Source organism: Sparus aurata, chromosome 18 (genome assembly GCF_900880675.1).
Source record: "Sparus aurata chromosome 18, fSpaAur1.1, whole genome shotgun sequence".
Taxonomy (NCBI): domain Eukaryota; kingdom Metazoa; phylum Chordata; class Actinopteri; order Spariformes; family Sparidae; genus Sparus; species Sparus aurata.
In genome coordinates, this window is record NC_044204.1 from 25,979,735 (window position 1) to 25,999,354 (window position 19,620).

The 19,620-nt window shown below is 44.0% G+C and overlaps 1 protein-coding gene across 6 annotated transcripts; it reads right to left on the reverse strand.

The window, feature by feature from the left end:
• Positions 1–1,064: 1,064 nt before the first annotated feature.
• Positions 1,065–19,461, reverse strand: LOC115568307 (catenin delta-1-like). Of its 6 annotated transcripts, none has more exons than XM_030395477.1 (22): positions 19,067–19,461; positions 13,649–13,771; positions 11,644–11,807; positions 9,032–9,100; positions 8,805–8,924; positions 8,434–8,693; positions 8,026–8,307; positions 7,690–7,930; positions 7,358–7,580; positions 7,056–7,248; positions 6,842–6,959; positions 6,577–6,730; positions 6,325–6,342; positions 5,946–6,014; positions 5,730–5,857; positions 5,435–5,585; positions 5,044–5,236; positions 4,641–4,849; positions 4,408–4,449; positions 4,219–4,286; positions 3,963–4,017; positions 1,065–2,775 (listed from the first exon to the last, which is right to left on the reverse strand). In XM_030395477.1, exons 3-22 carry the CDS (start codon positions 11,800–11,802, stop codon positions 2,717–2,719), a joined length of 2,811 nt encoding a protein of 936 aa, XP_030251337.1. In that variant the 5' UTR covers positions 11,803–11,807; positions 13,649–13,771; positions 19,067–19,461; the 3' UTR covers positions 1,065–2,716. The 6 variants fall into 6 exon arrangements, with proteins under 6 accessions (XP_030251337.1, XP_030251339.1, XP_030251338.1 ...); XM_030395479.1 differs by having other exon boundaries at positions 3,912–4,017; XM_030395478.1 differs by lacking the exon at positions 6,325–6,342.
• Positions 19,462–19,620: the final 159 nt, after the last annotated feature.

Here is a 19,620-nt window from a genome sequence, read left to right on the forward strand (position 1 = left end):
GCGACAAGAAATGGAAAGAGAAAGAGGGGGGAAGACATGCAGCAACAGGACAAAGGTCTGATTCAAACACAGGGCCGCTGCGGTCAAGACCCTCTGTACTCTACTACCTGAGCTACCAGGCGCCTTGGCAAAAGCCAAATCTTTAACATATATCTTTTTTGATATGTCATAGTGTAATTGTCTAGTCTACCTGTATAATACCTGCCGTGGGAAAGTTTATCATTTCAGAATACAAGCTGTGACCCCCTGGAGATGGACACGACCTTGAGTCTACATTATCGGCTATGATGCTGCATCTTACACAGTCATTTCAGTTCAAGTTGTTGCCCAAGTGTAAAAAAACAAACAAAACTTTTAACCTTCATCAACATTTGTATTTTAGGTAACATTCAGAACGCACTCATTGAAGCCGCATGACTTTGTCTGGCTCACACAGGCTGACACACATTCACATCATAACCTGACTAATAGCAACACTTTCGCTCTGACATGCACTTAAAGCCCCTCGTGATCCAGCAGCTGCTTCTCAATCTGTGTGTGGGATGCATTTCAGATGTGCCGCATACTGGAAATGCCGAGACACTTTTACGTCCTCGTACAACCCTACCCGTGTTCCTTCGACATGTCTTAAAGCTGATAAACGTATTCACACAGACACATGCGACTAATCCCCATCAACATGCGTAATCGGAGACGACAGCAAAGCTGAGAATGTCAACACTTAAAAGTCTTTAGCTGTGCTGCCATGTGTGGTGTGTCCGAAGGTTAGTCGCCTTCATGCAGGCACGAGCAGGCGTTTGTAGTGTTAACAAAAGGACTGGTAACAAGCAACTTCTCGGATAACAAGCTCTGATAATTACAGCATCTGAAAAAACAAGCTGAACGGGGCTCAGAGTGAATAAATGACATAGTGTCAGGTTTGTGCGTTTGCTATTTGCCTTAACAAGAGCGCGGGGATGAAATTACTCAGACGAACAGGCTGCCTCTCTTTAATTAGACATGTTTATCTACATGATACGGCAGTCATTCCTCACCTCACCACACAGCCACATCAATCACACAAATCTTGTCTAAGAAAAGATCTTTATTTATAAAAACAACAGTATTACCAGTTACATACTTTTACTGAAAAAAGCAACTTCTCAGAGCCAAGGCAGGTATGAATGGTACATCATAATTTTACATGGATAGGCAACATTACAAATATACTGAGTGGAGAGTAACAAAAAAAAAAAAAAAATGAAAACAAAGATGATTGGTCTCTTTTGCCTTAAAAACAAACTCGGCGGTAAAACTGGGACTAAAAAGTTGAACAAATTGCATAATGCTCTCACACACCACTCCCCATACATACAAACCCCCAAAATAAAATACAAACAAACCAGACGCAAAGAGAGAAAATTATAAAAAAAAAGGTAAAAACAAAACGGATCATGGACGAAAACTGTGCTTTTTGTCCAGCTCCCAAGTTAAATTAAAAGTCAGTTTCTCTCCCCAATCTGTCTGTTAGAACTCGAGTCTCCTCTGAGTGAAGACGCCTCGCATCGTAAAGTGTTTCTTTTGCAAAAGACGTGTAGTAGAGAAATATTACATAGATCCTCATGAAGTGTTAGTTACTTTCTAAATAAAGAATAATAGAGAAGATGCGAGGAAATGCGTCCGAAGCAGGATGTCAACAAGTTTTAGTGGCTTAGTAGTGTTTGTTCCCAGCTTTGCATTGGAGTACCAACTGTGGTCGGCTAAATGGGCAAACAGAAAAAGTCTCAAAAAGTAATTTTCTTTTTCGCTGGAGGAAGAAAAAAAAAAAGAAAAACCTGGAAAGTAAGGTATCAAAAACAAAGAGAGGCAGTTGGTACATAAACAAAAACAACAATGTTTAGTCACAGGAGTAGGAGCACGAGATTAAAAACGGACAACATGAACTGATGAAATAATGAAACACGTGGTCTTATGGGTCTGGTCGGTGCACACACACACACACACAAACACACTCACTCCAAGGTCCATATTCATTTTCCACACTCACACTCACGGCCACAGGTTCTTACTGTATGACAAATATACACACACCTGCCCTTTCCTGCTCTACACCTGTGCTCGTTCCCAACCGAGAGAAAATAACTCTAGACAGGAAAATAACTCCTATATAAACAACATTCTCAATCTACAGGGGGCGGCCGTCAGCTTGTCCCAACCTCCCAACGTTTTCACTGAAGGGACAATTTAAATTAATGAGCCAAAACTAAAGCAGTCATCCCCGTTTTTTTCTTTTTATATACAGTATATACCCTACATATAAGTCTACGTACAAATTCATCATCAGGATGCGGGCGTTGGCAGCAAACATGTCATGACGGTGACAAAGTGTTTTACCAAAATGTTAACAGCAAGAAAAGAAATAAAAAGAAGCAGGATGACAACACCAGAATTAAATGATTGTCAACAAAGGTGATTGCCTTTACAGAAGAATCATAATTTAAAAAACTGAATATATATTTTTGTTGCTACACTTGAATGAATTTGTAAAAAGTAGATGTTTAAGTATCTGTACGGGTGTTGCATGAAACGTTTCGCCTGCAACACAGCCACTTTCTTTGGATGCCAACCCTCATCTTCTGATCCCATCTGTGTGGTGATAGAGAGAAAGAGAGGAGAGGAAGGGGAAGGGGGGCGAGAGACGAGAGGGAGAGAGTCTGTGCATCTGGATTTTCTCTCCTCAGTAGCAGTGGTAGGGCAGGGACGGCCCAGTCTGGGTGATGCACACTATCAGTTTTTCTGGAGGACGGAGCACAAAAACAGATCCATTAAAATCCAAGTCACAGCACAAAAAGCATATGAAATAAAATGTTGGCAATTTTTTTTATTTTTATTTTTTTTTTAACATGGAGGCAACACAAGGACTCATTATGTGGTATAAGTATGGCTCACTGCACAGTTGTGCTGTCACAATAACCAGATGTTTATCACTTTTTTATTTATAATATAAAACTAAATAGAATATTTAGATTTTATGGCAACCTATCCCTATCACTTTAACCTTTCAGAGCATATGCAAAATTTTAAATGTATTGTTATTTTAATCTATGTAATTTATCGTCTTGATTACCACTGTACCGTCTCTGTACTGTCTTGTCAGTTACAGACCGTTTTAAGGTTGACTGCAGCTGTATGCGGCACTACTGGCCAAGCAAAACTTCCTGCTTCTTATCTTATGATATTGTTCCAGATAAGGGTAATTACTTATGATTACAAACATTTGTGTTCATTGCTTTCCCTTGATCTCAATTACCAACTCGTTAAAGTTTATTTTCTTGTTTCATTCCCTTTGATTCTCGAACTGATATGAAGTTACTCAATAACAGGCAGTAAGTTGCAGGTTTCAAAAGTGTGCAGTGTGTTGAATATGTTGTTGTTATACCCTGCAGAGCCACAAGAGTGCACTGAAACACAAAGCCTCCACCATAGACAACAAGTAAAAGGTAACAAAGGGATGAAGACTCGGCTCCGGGACAATATCTCACAACATGTCAAAAGTATCACTGTCAAAGTTAGGTAGCCCTTATTTTTATAGATTGTTTTTAGCATCATGTACATTGTTCTGGTATTGTGACAACACTACTGCAGTTATTACTCTGAGGATTTAACCCTGAACTATCAGCCTTTGCCTCTTCTCTACAATTCACCTCTACTCTGCCGACTGTGTCCACCACAACGCACAGGGAGAACCTCGCAGCATACTATACCAGCATGAACACGTCACATCAGGGCTTCGTATATTTAGATATCAGAACTCAACCAGTGTTTCAGTACACCATCAGAGACAAAGACCAGGTTTCACTGAGGGATTGAAGTTATAAAAGACAAAAGGAGCTCATAGAGTCCATGCAGGACGAGAGGTCAGTTGGACATACCATGCTGTTACATGCAGAGGGAGGGTAGAGGGGAGGGGGGGGAGGGCTAACCATCGTAGGAGTCCAACAGGGGCAAGGACCCCTTTCTGCCCCCATACACCCCTCGCTGAGAGACAACCAGAGAAAGAGAAAGAGGGAGTGAGTGTGAGAACAGAAAAATGTCAGTTATTGTGGAAGTTTTGAAGGCTGCCAAACGAAAAAAAGGTTAAAGTCAGGAAAATACCCATAGTGGTGCAGGAGATTATGGGTTAGTGTAGTTAAGTGAGCAAACCAACATATGAGGATACGCAAGAATGATTTTAAGTACCGCTAAAGTGTCTGTGGTTTCATCCAGAGTGTGTCGCCTCTCCCTCTGGTCCAGTGTAGAGTAGGCTTCTGAGGAAAAGAAGACAAGATTGAGAAAAAAATACTACAGCCCATCCTGAAAAAACACATTTTTATAAATCTATCATGAGTTTTAAAAAAAAAAAAAAGCAACGATGATAAATGTACCCACCAGGGCCAAGGTCATTTAGTGGAATCATGTCCCTCTTTTCCCCTAAAATGAAGGAAAACAGTCACAATTTATGCAAAATCAACACGTAAGCTTAATTTATACACCAAGTAAATGCGCAACCAAAAGTTTCTGATAGAGAACAAAGTGAGCATCTTCATTTGTACTAAAACGTTTTTGGCGGTTTAGACACAGTCAAAATATATCCAGCCAGATGTTACTTCTTGCACACTGACCTCTGTCTAGCAGTGGCGTGGTGCTGTCTTCATAGGTGCCGTTGGCTCTGGTGCTCGGGCCGTTGGTGGTGCTGCCGTTGGGGTTCAGGTTGACCATGAAGTCCGTCTTCTTCCAGCCATCTTTCTCAAGAGGCCGGCGCAGTTCTTTGTGGGCCCAGACGAGCTGCAGCACCTGGCCGGCACCTCGCACCTCACGATCTGAGCGCTTACTGTAGGACACATAGAGACATTTCACATATTTACAACGGTGTTTGGATACATAATACATTCAGGGTTCTGTTTTATTTGTCCAAGTATCATAAAAACATGTGTGAAACGGTTCGCTGCAAGTTGTCTTCTTAGCCAGAAACTGAAAACACTTTCCACTTGTGTATTCTTAGCTCGCTTTTAAGAATAAGCATACCCGTCTTTGTTGATAAGCACCAGCCTCTCAATGCCCTGCGAGGCGCGGAGAGTCTTTGCTGCCTCCAGACTGTTGCCTAGCACCTCGGCGAGCGTGCTCAGTACAGAAACCACCGTCTCCTCTGACAGCGTGCGTCCAGACTGACTCTTGCCTCCTGGCAGGTTGGCCACAAGGTGAGGCACTGCATGCAAACCTGCAGGAGAAACAAAGTGAGGTCAGAAAACGTATCTATATATGGAAACATCGAAAGTACACACACACACTTGCTAGATTGCATTGAATATTGGATTTGGAATACATTTCTAAAATAAACAGCAAGAGAGACGTTTGATCTATAGCATTTTTTGAATCATTAAGTATTTTGCAGCTCTTTTGAAAACATGATCCTTACCGAGCAGTTCGCAGTTGCGGTTGTCGATGGCGAGGTTTCTCAAGGCTCCAGACATTGCCCGAACCACGCGGTCGTTGCCATGAGCCAGCAGCTCCGCCATCATAGGGAGTCCCTTCTCCAGACGCACGGTGGCCCGGATATAGCGACCATACTGAAGAACAAACAGATAAAGAGGGAGTGATGAAGAGTACATTGACAGCGATTACATTCCAGTAACATTCCAAATTCATAACACACAATTTTCCCCCCTTTTTTTGCCAACAGCAGTTTCAGTTTGTTAAGAAATAGTACTAACCGTCCATCTGCCGGCACAGAGGTTCTGGATGGCACCGGCAGCGGCCTCCAGCACCGAGGGGTTCTTGCTCTCTCTGAGCAGCGAGGTGTAAACACGAACCACCTCTGGTTGGTACAACAGCTCGTAACCTGAAGTCGACACAAAAGAGAGAAGTGTTAACTTCAGAAACTTGATGATTGCTCAATTATAAATGAGTTACACGGAAGATGTGCATACCTTTGGCAGGTGTTGTCCTCTTTGGAATGTCAACCTGATCTCCACTTCCATCATCTCCATCCTTCTTTCCTGCAGAAATCAAACAGAAAAGAACATTATAAAGTGATCTGAAGGAACAACACAGATGAGGTGAAGTTGGGTTGAGATGAGCAGTCGGTTATCCTCAGTCCTCTAACTGTGGAATGTGAAATGGGACCATGCAACCAGCAGAACAAGCACTGTGAACATGCAATGCCATTGGTGTGACACCAGGTGATCATGCTCATAAACTGATGTGAATTCAACACATTTATTTCTCAAGTTAAGTCTTATTCTGTGTTAGTAAAATGAGCGATGACAGAGTGGTCATGGTTTCAAACGCCAGGAAGAGAACTCTTACCTTTGGAAAACCACTCATCTAAACACAGCAGAGAGAAAGGAGGGAGTGAAGGAGGGCGGGAAGAAAGATGGGGGAAGGTAAGAGGAAGAAGAGAGGAGAGGAAAAAGAGGGAAACAGTGGTCGAGTGTGAAAAACAGCGACAGGTGCTTCCGCCACCGACAAGCTCAAACCCACCAGCAGCTACCAATCACTCAACAGCATATCTCCTCGACACAGTGCAACTCTCAGCTGCGATGACTGTCTGACACTCACCTTTGCCCTTTCGAGAGCCAAAGCAGCCGCCTTTGTTAGCGGGGGCTGGCCCCTGGTTGAGAGGTGCGCTCTCTGCGTAGCGCTCGCTGCCGGGGGCTTCACGGTGAACCTGATAGGACAGATTCCTCAGGAGGCAGACACAGTTTTCCACCAACTGCAGGAAGATAAAAGATGTTCAGACAGCAAGAAAGATGCCTAATGTTTTCATGAGATCTTAATGGAACCAATTATAAGCACATGTCATCTGACTGAAGCGAACAGGTACCTTATTATCCACATCTTTGCGGTTGATCTGTGATTGGACAATGTACATGAGTGAATCAACCAGTCCTGTGCACTCCCTCAGCTTTCGCCGGGCCTCGCTGCGTTCTGAACTCACATTCCTGTCGGACAGAGAGGAAAGTTAAACACATAATTACATGTTTTCTTCTCAAAATAAATCTCTCCTCCTGCTGTCCGTCCATTCATCTCATGCGTACCTAAGGCAGCCAGCAGTGTTGGTCAAGGCGGTCTCCCACTCCAGATGGCGTGGTTTGCAGCTCTCCTCTCCGCCGTTGCTCCCTCGCTCCCAGCCAGAGTGAGGGACGATCACCTCGTCGGCGAGGGCATGCAGGGCGTGGTCCACGATCTCCATCTTTACTGAGTCGTGGGATGAGAGGTTCCACAAGGTGCCTGCAATGACCGAATAAATACTGTCACTATCCCTGATAAAAGAAGATGCACGTTGGCCCCTAAATTGATAGAATATATTATCTCTTCAAGCATCATATGACGACGATACCTGTGATAGTGTCAGTAAGGTCCTGGTCGCGGGTTTTTCTAAGCAACCTGACCAGAGCGGGCACGCCATCGCAGTTCTTGATGGCGATCTTGTTGTCTTGATCTCGCCCATATGAAATGTTCTTTAGTGCTCCACAGGCCGAGTGGTGCACATCCTTGCTGGGGTGGTCCAGCAGTGAGACCAAGGATGGGATTCCCTTCAGACGACGCACCTCTGACTTAACCTGGATACAAATACACAAAAACTCATCAAGCTCACATCAAGGCCAGAATTGAAAAAGATAAACATGTTGAATTCTGTAACTGCGCATTTGACTTTGACAAATGTTTCACCTTATCGTTTTTGAATGTGAGATGTTGGAGGAAGGCCGCAGCGTTGGTCTTGACAGGGTCCAGACGGTAGTTCAACATGGCGATGACCTCAGGCAACTCCGGCTGTCTCCATGAACCAGGCGGACCCTTCCTCAGCGTGCTGTCCAGTGAAGCCATGCTCCCCCTCTCCATCGTCATGGGAACACCCCAGGCATAAGGATCAACGCCTCCCATGTCACCGTCCAAAGTATCTTCGCAGCTCCTGCACATGACAGAGGGAGAACATTGTTTCATATGAGGTCTGATTTTAGAAAAGCAAAACAGGCATGATATGATGGGGCAGACTTTGTTTTTTACCTGAGTCTCCGTCTGTCCATACCGCCGGGGCCCGGCCCTAGGCGTGGCATGGTGCCATAGCCTCCAGGGTGCATGGGTGGAGGCCCCATGCCGTACTCATCATATCCCACACTGCGCTGGTCATCCTCCAGTGCAAAGTGGCCTTGGCCATACCGCATCTCCAACGCTGAGCCCAGGGCCCTCATTCCCCGGCTTACTTGAGGCTGCGCTGCGTACGGGTCAAGCTGCTGACGACTCGGGGCCCGGTAGCCAGAGTCCAGGGTCCTGTAGCCATCAACTGGCCTGGGGAAAAGAGTCAACAGAGTGAGATCCCATCCTGAGAGATCTCCCTTGCAGACTAGGGTGATTTTCTGATTTAAGTTAACCTTTCAACAAAAATAAGAGTGTTATGTGGTTTCACTCCTGTACCTGTAGCGGTCATCCATGTGTGCGCCCCTGCTCAGGCTTGTGTAAGCCTCTGATGGTGGGCCTCCCCTGTAGTCATCGTAAGCCCCAACAGGCCCGTAGTGGTAGTTTCTGGGCACTGTGGCCGTGGGGTAGTCTGGTACAGGCTGTCTGTAAGGACGATCCAGTGTGGCGCTGTAGTGGCCCATACCGGGAACTGACAAACCCCCATCAATTGACATCGAGTCCGAGGGCATGACTGTGCGCGAGATTGGTTTCTTCATCTGAGGACGAGGGAGACAGTAGAGATGAATGTATGTACGTGCAGTATGTAAGCCTTTGAAGGATTTTTTAAAAGTCTGATAACATCATCTTATGTGTGTCATTTCATTTACCCCATTATCTGACCGCCGTGTGGTCCCCTCCTCAGAAAAAACTGAGTGCACTTCCTGGGAGTCGTCCTCTGGTGAGTAGCTCTCATCGAGAGCGCCGTGTGCAGGATCCACCATTCTGTACTGTAGCAAACATAGACATAGCAAACATTTACATCTTAAAATCACTGGCACTCAACTGCATCAATACAAGAAAAATAGATACGTATCCGTGTTAACATTACACACACCTGTGTGCCGTTTATGTATGCGTCAGTCAGTTTCAGTCGTTCTATGTCTGCATCCCCTAAACGCCCGTTCTAGGGTAAAAGAGATACAAGTGTTAAATATATATTCAAAGTAAAACATTTAAATATACAATTCTGCTGAAATAACACATAAAAGTGAAGGCATGATTCTCTGTAGCCTCTGCTGTCGACTTCCTTAGAACGACCCAGATGATATTACTGCTGCTGAAGCACATTCAGTGCCGACCAAACCGTCCCTGCGTGTTTATGGTCTGTGAATCACTGCCAGACATGAGGGAGGACATTTTGGAGAGCAGCCACTCACCCTCACACCCTACTTCCTCCTCCTTTACTGTGTTACATAATCAAAGACTGTCACACTGTACGACTTGGACACTCTCTACCTAACCCTAAGCAACACTCTTTCATGCATTATAACTGTTATCAGCGACAGCCTGGAGCTGAATCATGGCATAATTGGGCTACTTTGGAGATCTTAATCAGCAACCATTCCACCATAAAAAGTCACTATCAGTTTCAGTACTTCTGTAACGCTAATGCAATACAAAACCATGAACGTTATCAAAACACTTACACCCACTTCATTCCCAGAAGTATGTCATACTGCACTTTATTTTATGGCCACAAGGAGGCAGGGCTATTATGAACAAGGCAATGGGAAGTGCAGATTGTGCTTTGAGAGAAGGAAGGGTACAGTTCCTCTACAGCTGGTCCTTCCTAAAATACCACCTCATTTACCAACAACTCTGTTATGGTTTTGGAGAAATGTGCAGAGTGCAAGGCTAGCAAAGCCTGAGTCTCTTCGCCGTTAATCGTTTTAGAAATAAAACATAGTTGGTAAAAGGCCAAAAACACAGATTCCTGCCTTCTTATCCTTTATCCTCCACTTGCTGCGCACGTAATCAAATAAATACGTCACTTCCAAGGATTCAAAGAGACAAAACACAAGATATGGATGTCGGCAAACCCTTAAAGTTAGGAAAAATATTTAGAAAAAAAAATGTTTCAAACATGCTACAAATGTCAACCCGAGTTTGCGACCTTTAGCGTTGCCGGAGAGCAGAGAAGTGATAACAGTGCCCTTTCTTCTGCCTACAGGGAATGAGGCCGAACGTTACCACTATCTACTAATCAGGTATTTTGGGAGAGACAACCGGGACAAGAAGGCTAAAGCCAAGACCTTGCCCAACCAGATAACTCGGCTGTAAACACAAATGCTGAGTGGAAAAGTCTTTTAAACTCTCAGCACAGTTAAGCTCGTCTTAAACTTCAAAAATAGACTAACATATATGATATTATAGCACATTTTCCTGAGAATCACTCTAAACTATTATCAGAGATAAAAAAAAAAAAAAAGGTGGGAATTTCTGTTTTTGGCTCACCAAGCAAATAAAAACACCTTCAGATCAAGTTACTCAAATTCAGATAAAAATCTATAATTTGCTATCCAGAAGTCCAGCTCACGTATTTGCAACACTTTCTATGATACAACAGAAATATATTAAAGTGACAGCTACCTTGATGATAAAGGTACTGGAGCTGAAAGGATATGTTGATGATTCAATTGGTCAACTTACAGAAATTAATTGCTAACCATTTTGATAAAGTATTATAAATTTGTTGTTGTTTTTAAGCAAAAGGTGCCAAAAAATAACTGGCTATGACAGCTTAAATGGGAGTTTTTATCAGTTTTGCAAATCTTCTATCGTACTAATTTGAATATCTTTGCTTGTCGACTGTTGGTGAGACAGAAAGCCATTTAAAAACAACAACTTGGAAAATGTCATAAAGGTTTTCCCAAATTTCAGAGTTTTACACCTTTTAAAGAACAGAAATTCATTGAGAAAACTAATTAAATAGCTAAGATGAACTAGTTGCAGCTCTATAAAATAAACGTCGCAGTAGCAGAAAAACAACACAATACAGTGATTGTATAATATTATTCCAAGGACCTTGCAATATTGTGGATGTACAAAAGTTAATTGCATGCAAAAGAATACTTGGCATACAGCAGAAATAATGAATTAAAGTGCTTGATAAAGGATTTAAATGATAATAAGAAACAAAAATCTTTCATGATGATGATGAAGCCACAGCGGATGCAGGACTATGCGACACATGCGTGACAAATGACCGCTTTTCATAACGCGACATGCTGAAACAGGGAGGAAAATAACTGAGATTCCACAGCAGGGGCCAACAAAAGGTGTACATGTGTTTGTCAGAGTGCATCCGGTGAGTGACAAAGAAAACATGCAGACAGTGTGATGATGTCCATCTCAGGCATGTTAAAAGCAGTGCGACTATGTGCAGGCAGGAACTGATACTGTTGCAGAGGGCTGAGAGACAGATGGACTTTGGAGATACAAAATAAGACGAGGAAAGATTCACAAACACAAACTTGCTGGGCGCTGGTGGAGAAGAGGCGGAGGCAGAGAAGGGATGAATGATCGACGGGCAGCTGGATGTCAGAGGGAGGGGGTCTTTGAGGATTGGATGGAGGAGATGATGATCCACGGATTAGGCGATAAGTGGATGATGGGGGTGGTGAATGTTACAAGAGTCTCTGGATGGGGATGATGGGGGAGTGTTACCTGTGTGTGAGGGAGGGGGCGACCCAGGGCCGAGGGGCTCGTGGCGGGGAGGCCCACTCTCCTCCTCTCCTCCTCCAGCGCCCGGGTCAGCTGTTCAAACTGCACCTCCTGCTCCCTGACCGACTCCAGCAGAGCCGCTGCGCTCTCACACTGCTCCATACACACTACACGGCCCCAAGGGGAAAGAGGGGGGGGGCGTTAAATATATCCATACAGCCTCCAACACACTACAGTACAAGGAGAGGGTCTCTGACAAAAACACAGAACGCACCTCGCAGTATAGAAAGAAGAAAGAAACAAAGTAGACGGCATTATTCCGCCCTATCTGATTTATCTGCCGACTGTTAGGTGACTCAAGTTGAGATGCCTTCTTGGAAATCTGTCTGCGCCGTAGTGATTGCGTAACAGAAGAGCTCTCTTCCCTTTGGCATCAATAATGAAGATACAGCAGTCACCACTGTAAGGACATGTCTGTTGTCGAAACCCACATAAAAAACTCCCCCCAGTTACGCTGGATTCTGGTGTACAACGTCAATTCCCTTGGAAAACTGTGACCATATAATGAATCATTCATTCAAGCTTCCCCTGCACAGAGACTTTACAAGGAAGCCAATGCGCTGAAATCTCATAAAGCCTTAAGCCACACATGCACGTCAGAACTCATAAAACCTACATCTTAAGAATTATGTTTAATGCTGAATATATACGAAAAGTAAATTAATTCAGGGTGGTGCTAATGTGAAAATAAAATAAAAGATGAATAATAAGTGACCCAATTGGTGCCATTAGAAGCATTATTCACATAACATAACAAGACAAAGACTGCAGGAGGACGGCAGTGCTGATGGAGGAAGGACATAAATATTGCAAAATATTGATTGTGATAATGTGGAGAGAGTTTGTGCAATATTACAGTTATTAATACCTCCACCTCTTGCGTGCAGATCAATTAACTTAGGACCGCTCAACCTATGCTTTGAGGAGTGCTTTGGGCTTTTGATCCTCTCAGACCACATTAGAAATTACAGACCAAGAGAGATTTTTGGATGAATCCTCTCAACAGCAGTTGATTTCATGCTTTCATCAACAATTTTTGTTAAGAAGCTCCAGATTCAAATGAGCTTGAGAACTGAAAATGAGACCACCGATTTTAAATCCAACAGGCTCTGGTTACATAAGAATTGTATTAATTTCTTGACTGTTTTATCTGTGCTTCGGCAGCAAACTTTATTCCCCTAATAAAGAATGCGTCTGAATATTATTCAAATTTAAAAAAAATGATCAAACAAAGAGGATGAGATCACAAGAAGGGAAGCACACACACACTTTTTGGAGGAAGCTTCAAACCAAGACACGCAACACTCAAGTCTTTAAGGTCAGGATGCAAGATGTGGATTTTTCTCAGCTCATACCGTTTACCGATAATTACCCGTTTCTTAAGGCTGATAAGAATAAGATAACGGATAATTTTCAAAAGACAAAAAAATATTCCTAGACTGCATTTTATGCACACCTGAAAATTAAGACGTAGTAAGCAAACATATATGATTTAATAATTTATAGCTCTAGAAAGATTTGTTGTGTTAAACCTTGCAGTCTTTTCCCTCTTATTTGCCCCTGCAGCACATGTGTTGCAAACTACAAATGTTGAGTAGCCCCCGTCTAAAACTGTTGAAAACAAAACAAACAAAAATATCTCTCTAGCTGACGCTGCATGACTCCCACTAGGTGTGGCAGTTGCCATCATAAGCACAACAACAGCCTAATACTTCTTTTAAAATGTGTGTGTACTGCCAACAAAAACAATCTGGCTTCATATTATTGGCTCCATTTCTCGACTATAATTCACATCGATGCCAGTATACAACCGATTATATACATTTCACAACATCGGGGCGATATTTATCATGCATCACTACTTTGTGGCTTACACACTAAGCAGGCGACAAACAACTGCACAGACACACTCTCGGGGCTTATTTCAGAGAAAATGAGAAATACACACCTTCACCTGTGGGCGTGGTTTGGTAGTAGAGGTGAGAGATCACGCCAAGGTCAGAGGTTGAGCTCTAGTTGCTCATGGGTAGAAGGACACCGAACCACCAAGCCCAGAAACAGGAGGAATGGACTGCAGAGAAAAAGTAGAGAATAATAAAGGAGACAGAAGGAGAGATGTTTTAGTGAAGAATGAAGGCACCTCAGTTTGAAAAACAGCAACATGGTGAGAATACCGAACAAGTGTGTCAACGGGGTTGAGTTTGCTCTGGGAGCAGAGAGAGGCATACAGTAGCTCCAGCCTTTAGACACACCCTGTATTTACTCAACATTTGGACTGCGCACGGCAGCTTGCTGCGGGAAGTTGACCAACCTGCAGCTCTTTCTGGGCCAGAGAACATCGACTGTCAGCACAAAGAGAACGAGGGTTTTAAAGATAGTAACATCCTTCAAGAACCATATGTTCTCCTATCAAGTCATCCCTTGTTTAACCTCATGTTTTCTTCCAGCCTTTCCTCTCTAATCAGTCTTCATCTACCTTGGGCCCAACTCTGTCAGCCCGCTACTCTTGTTCTCTCAACTTAACCGCCTTTCATCCCTCCCCCTACGTTTCTTTGTTTTCTTGGCTGTGGTCTGAAAGAAAGACATTGTTATATCAGAGCCAAACAAGTGGAGACTCAGATACTCTTTATCTGTTGATACAGCCTCTGCTGCAGTAGCCCAGCTCCCCATCAGCCCTGGCTTCGAAAAGGTGTACAAACCCAGGCACTGCCACACACACCTGCATGACCGGTTGGACAAGGTAGAGGAGGGGCTACCAAATTTCAGTTTCTCAATGTCTCTCTCTGTCTAGCCAACATGCACAGACACACACTACCGAGAGCCTACGATCACAGTGATGTGGGGAACAAATGCAATCTTGCGTTTACATTTTAGGCAGCAGGTGTTTGTGTGCATGACATGTAGGAAACAAAAGCACACTAAGTTCCAAAGCAGAGGTGATGGATGACTCACAGTTTCACCTATGTAAGGTTGTGCAAACAAAAAAAAGAAAAAGACAGACAGATTGAATGACGTCGTTTTAGACAGACAGACTGTTACGACAACTTGTTCGATGGTAAAATGAAACCTGCAGAGGCTGCGTCGGTTCCTGTCTGTCAAATGAATGACTAACACACACACACACATTCATGATTTTGCTTATTTTTAAAAACTCCCAGCTCGGGGTGTGCCCAGTGTGGGAAAAAGGGGAGGAAAAAGGGGGATGGCCTGATGAGAAAACGAGGAGTGGCTGAGGCATATTTCACAAGACAAAAGGAATTTGTGAAAACCAAAACCAGGATTTGCATGCGGGATGATGCCGACTGACAGGAATACATGATGTCACACACCCACACTAACACACACCATCCTTTGCTTAGTGGCTGTGGCGCCCCCGAGCCATGACCTCCCACCTGAGCGAATCACACACTGCTGTCCTGTACCACTCATGCCTATATATGGTCATAGCCAGGACACTGGCTGATATTATCCTCTACAGACAGACGGAGACGGGCAGAGTTAGGTAGGAGCTGCAAACAAATAAAACAAAGTGAAAGACGGGTAGTAAGAGGGGGGGGGGGGCAGAGATACGGAAAGGAGTGCTGAATCCAAGATAAAAGCTAATCTTGCATTCCTAGCATTGTCTCGCTGCACATTCAGCACAGCAGCCCACCCACTCGTCCACTTTGAAACCTTAGCATGACATTGGCTAATGATCTATTAGAGATCTGTTTATTGTACTGTTGTAGTATCTTCAATTATCCAAACACAGGGAGACATAAACTCCTTCCCTTTTCCTCTTCTCCTCTGGCATATTTCCATATTTGTATGTATGTAAACACTGCCACGCTCATCTCTCCATCTCTGATGTGGGGAATAATAATGATTATCATGCCACACACTATCATGTTTCACTAATGAGCACAAATGTCATTCATACGAGATGAATTATAAACTGTGATTGATATTTCTTGGCAAGTGTGCTTGCCTGGGAATGCGATTTTGTGTGTTAGTGTGTGTGTTAACCGCAGCCAGGGGAGGGAATTCGCAGCTGTCAGTCCGGGAGGTTAGTAGAACAATAAGAAGTTTGTGCAACTGAGAACATGAACGCAAGTGTGAAAAGGGCTGGAGAGCAAAGAGGACATTATCGGACATATTTGAGCGCAAGTGCATCTGTGTTTGTCTGGGTGGGGGGGTCGAGCTCATGTCACCGTTAACACACCCGTGACTTCTGTCCTCCACTAGTCTGCCTCTTTTCACAGCTGTTAGTTTTGGCCTTGAAAGTCAGCCATGAGTTTCGATGAACAATGAAAACAATCAGTGCAGTTCCCCGCGCCACCCTCCTCCCCTTTCCCCTCTTACACACTTCCTGAGTAACAGGATGTTGTGGATTCGACATCAGAGATGGGTAAAAGGGACGTGGTGGCTACTTAACCTCATCAAAAACCATTAACCTCCCCAAGACAAAAAAAAAACCATAAGATTGTAAGTTGTACACTTTAATAAACCACCTACTTACGGTTGGAGGAAGCCATCAGTAGGTGTTATAGCGGTGAAAATCCCCCACGGTCAATATGTTGATCATAAGACCACAAGCTACTTCCCATTTTACTAATATTGTTCTCCATCTAATCTTTCTGTTCTGCTTTCATGAACTTCCGGAAACAATCTCTGTGGACCTTCATGGCTGAATCATCACATTTTTTTTTTTTATAATAATAAGTTACTGAATTTTGTTTTGTTCCCGTGGGTCAAACCACTGAGTCCTTTCTCTCTTGTTTTTTTTGCAGATTTGAAACGACTGCCTGAATATCTTTAGGTTTCGGGCTGTTTATCGAAACAAAACAAGCACAACATCACAGTGAGCTCTGAGAATTTCTAAGTAACAAATAACGATAATCATCCCTTAAAAATATATATCCCTCAAATCACAGAAATATGTCCAGATAGACCACTCCAAGAAAAGAAAGAAAATCAGCACACATTTAGAGCAAAGACTACAAATCAGAGGCTGACCATCAATGCCAATACTGATATTAGGGAGTAAAAAATTCAGATATTAGCCGTTAAACAAATTTAAGCGATCATTGCAAAGAAAATGTGTGTATATCAAACACTTGAGATATTTAATAAGGCAGGATATTTACAGTTTAACAATAAACTTGTCTTAAATGACTCCAGCACTGAAACAGTAAACTTCATTGAGAAATTAAAAATTATGAACCATCCCAGGCATCTTTTTCCAGCAGTCTAATCAGGAACTGACTGAACCTTTTTGTCATATATGCAGATGCAGAGTCATTCATCGCACCACATGGAGTTTAGTTGATGAACAACACCAGTACACATCGTCAAAAGGTCACAAGAGTACACAGAGAGTGTTACGAGTTATGTTCTGCTTATCCTAATAATGAAGGAAACACTCGGTCAAAATGTCAAATACAGTGCCTTGAGGTCAACAACTTACACGCGCACCTCAAACATCTGATCGAGCCCTGACACACCACGAGTCACACATGTCCATCGGATTCTACAGCAGTCAGTCAGCATGACTCACTTAACCCTGTCAGTAGACATCTGTGACCATACGCACATGTAACAACAATGCAGCCTTTTGTCGACCTAATGAAACCCTGCTCCGTGTAATATGCGTCTACACCTGCCACTGGAACAACACGTCCACTGTCAAAAAGCACATCTGCTCACGCATCTCGAGGTAACTCGCAATGCAGTTTGCTGATAAGTCAGTGTTGATGCCACCGTCGCTCATTTAAGCCTAGCGTGGCTTGTAATGGGATTGAAGTTTTAGCCCAGTAATCCACTTACCTCCTAACAAATACACATGCGAGGTTAACATGCACGCACATACATAGACACACACACACAGGTTAGGCCTTGTGTGGATTAACCTGCACATCTCAAGAGAGCAGACACAATTGCAGGCGGCGTTGGGGAGGAGGGGGGGCCATACATCAACAATCAAAACAATTACACGGAGACAAGTGGTGAAGGAAAGCCTGATTTACGGGTGTTCACGCTCACACATGGTGTTATTAGTGGTGGCACCTGCAGCTCACAGTGATACCTGCACACAGGCTGTACCAACATTAAACCAGAGAGTCAGGGAAGGCTCTTACCTACACGGCAATATGCGCCTGCATGAAACCAGTGTTTACATGGGAAAAGCTAGTTTGCCTGTCCACACTCAGGCTGACAGTTATCCCCACCCAGAGCCACAACAAGTTCACACATGACCCACCCAACAGGTTCACCAGCAGACAACCTCAGAAGATCCCAGCCTGTGTGAGAGACTACAACTGGGAGGACCATCACCGCCACCATTTAAGGACACTCAAATACACAAATCCACCTCAACGTCATCACATTGTTTAGTCAATCAAGTAGCAAGATTTCCCCTTTATCTTAAAATACATTATTCCCTCCACGGCTCCTTACCAATAATAAACCGTCGAGGTGATGAAGTCTAATCATCTGCTTAACTTGATAAAAGTGCTTCCGACAGAAAGACGCTTATAAACGACACAACATCGACGTGAACTAGATCCAATCACGGTTATATGTTACATGACGAGGGAACCAGTTTAGCTACTTTACCGTTGTAAATCCGCCTGGCCGTCACGTTTAACCTCTCTCGCTCCTAGCAGACCTTTACCGTGAACCATCTGGAGCCGTTAGCTGTTAGCATAACCCCCACAGACTGTCATGAATTGATCTGCTAACGTAATATAGCAAAATCTAGGGCAGGGGCGACTAGGCTGCATTAGCTAAACACAGAGGCAGTTAACAATAAGACGTGGGTATATCATCACTCCCACGAACAAAGACTCGCGTATTTGAGCACTGGTTTTGCGGTGCCTGTGCTTACGCTGCTTCCCGGATAAATGACAATGTTGGAGATCAGATCAGCCCTGTTGGCTCCGATGCTCGCTCAGCACCCCTGTGACCTGGTTTGGCTGTCTTGCTACGTTAGCATCACAATAACCCACATAGCCGCCTGAGAGCGGTGCCAACAAGCAGGCTAGCGTTAGCATAGCAAACACAGATTAGCCCGCAAGAGCTGAAGTTAGCTAGCTAGCCAGTTTGGGTTCAGCTAAGCGGCATTTTGGGCTCATTCAGACTCTGTTTTAGCCGTTAGCATTACTGGCTCTTTTGAATCAGTTGTAACAATGGCTAACAGAACCGCTGGTCACGATGTGAACTTTTAACGTTAGCATCGTTAGCATTAGCAGAGGAGAGTCGTGTTGCTGATCTGTCGATGATGTGACCACTCCTTGCCAACGCTGCAGTGCACCCACTATCTATGGGGGGGAAAAACCGCGGCCGCCGCTATATGAAGCATTTGCTATCATTTAACAAATCGACTCACCTGCTCGTGGAAAGCCTGCCCCGGGCCCTTCCAGACTATTCCGTTTTTTTAGTGTGTTTTCGCCCCTCTTTTCCCCTCCTTCCCTGGGTTCTGGGTCAAGCTCGTTAAAGACGAAGCGACATCACCGAGTTTTCTATCAAAGAGAGGGCGGGATCAACAAGCGGCTTTACCGTAAAGACGGCGCACGCACACTTCCTCTTCTCATACAGGTGTTTGTCACAAGTTGGGTTTTTTTCCAACACAGGCCCAGCTGTTCGGAAGCCAGTAGTCCGTTTCGGGATCGATCCCTTGTAATTCCTGCCAAGACGACACACACACACGGTCACGGACTGATAAGAGGGAGCCTGTGGTTATATATTTTAAAAAAGAGGGGAGCAGGGGGGTTTAAATCTCGTTGCAGTGGATGAACAAATAGGCTACCTCCCACCGCCTCCTCTCTCCTCCCATTTATATCCGTCCGTCGCTCCCTCTCCCTCACACACACACACACTGATGTCATTTCATTGATTGCCCAAGAACAATAGCCTGGGAGGAAGCAGCATTTCTTGGGGAAG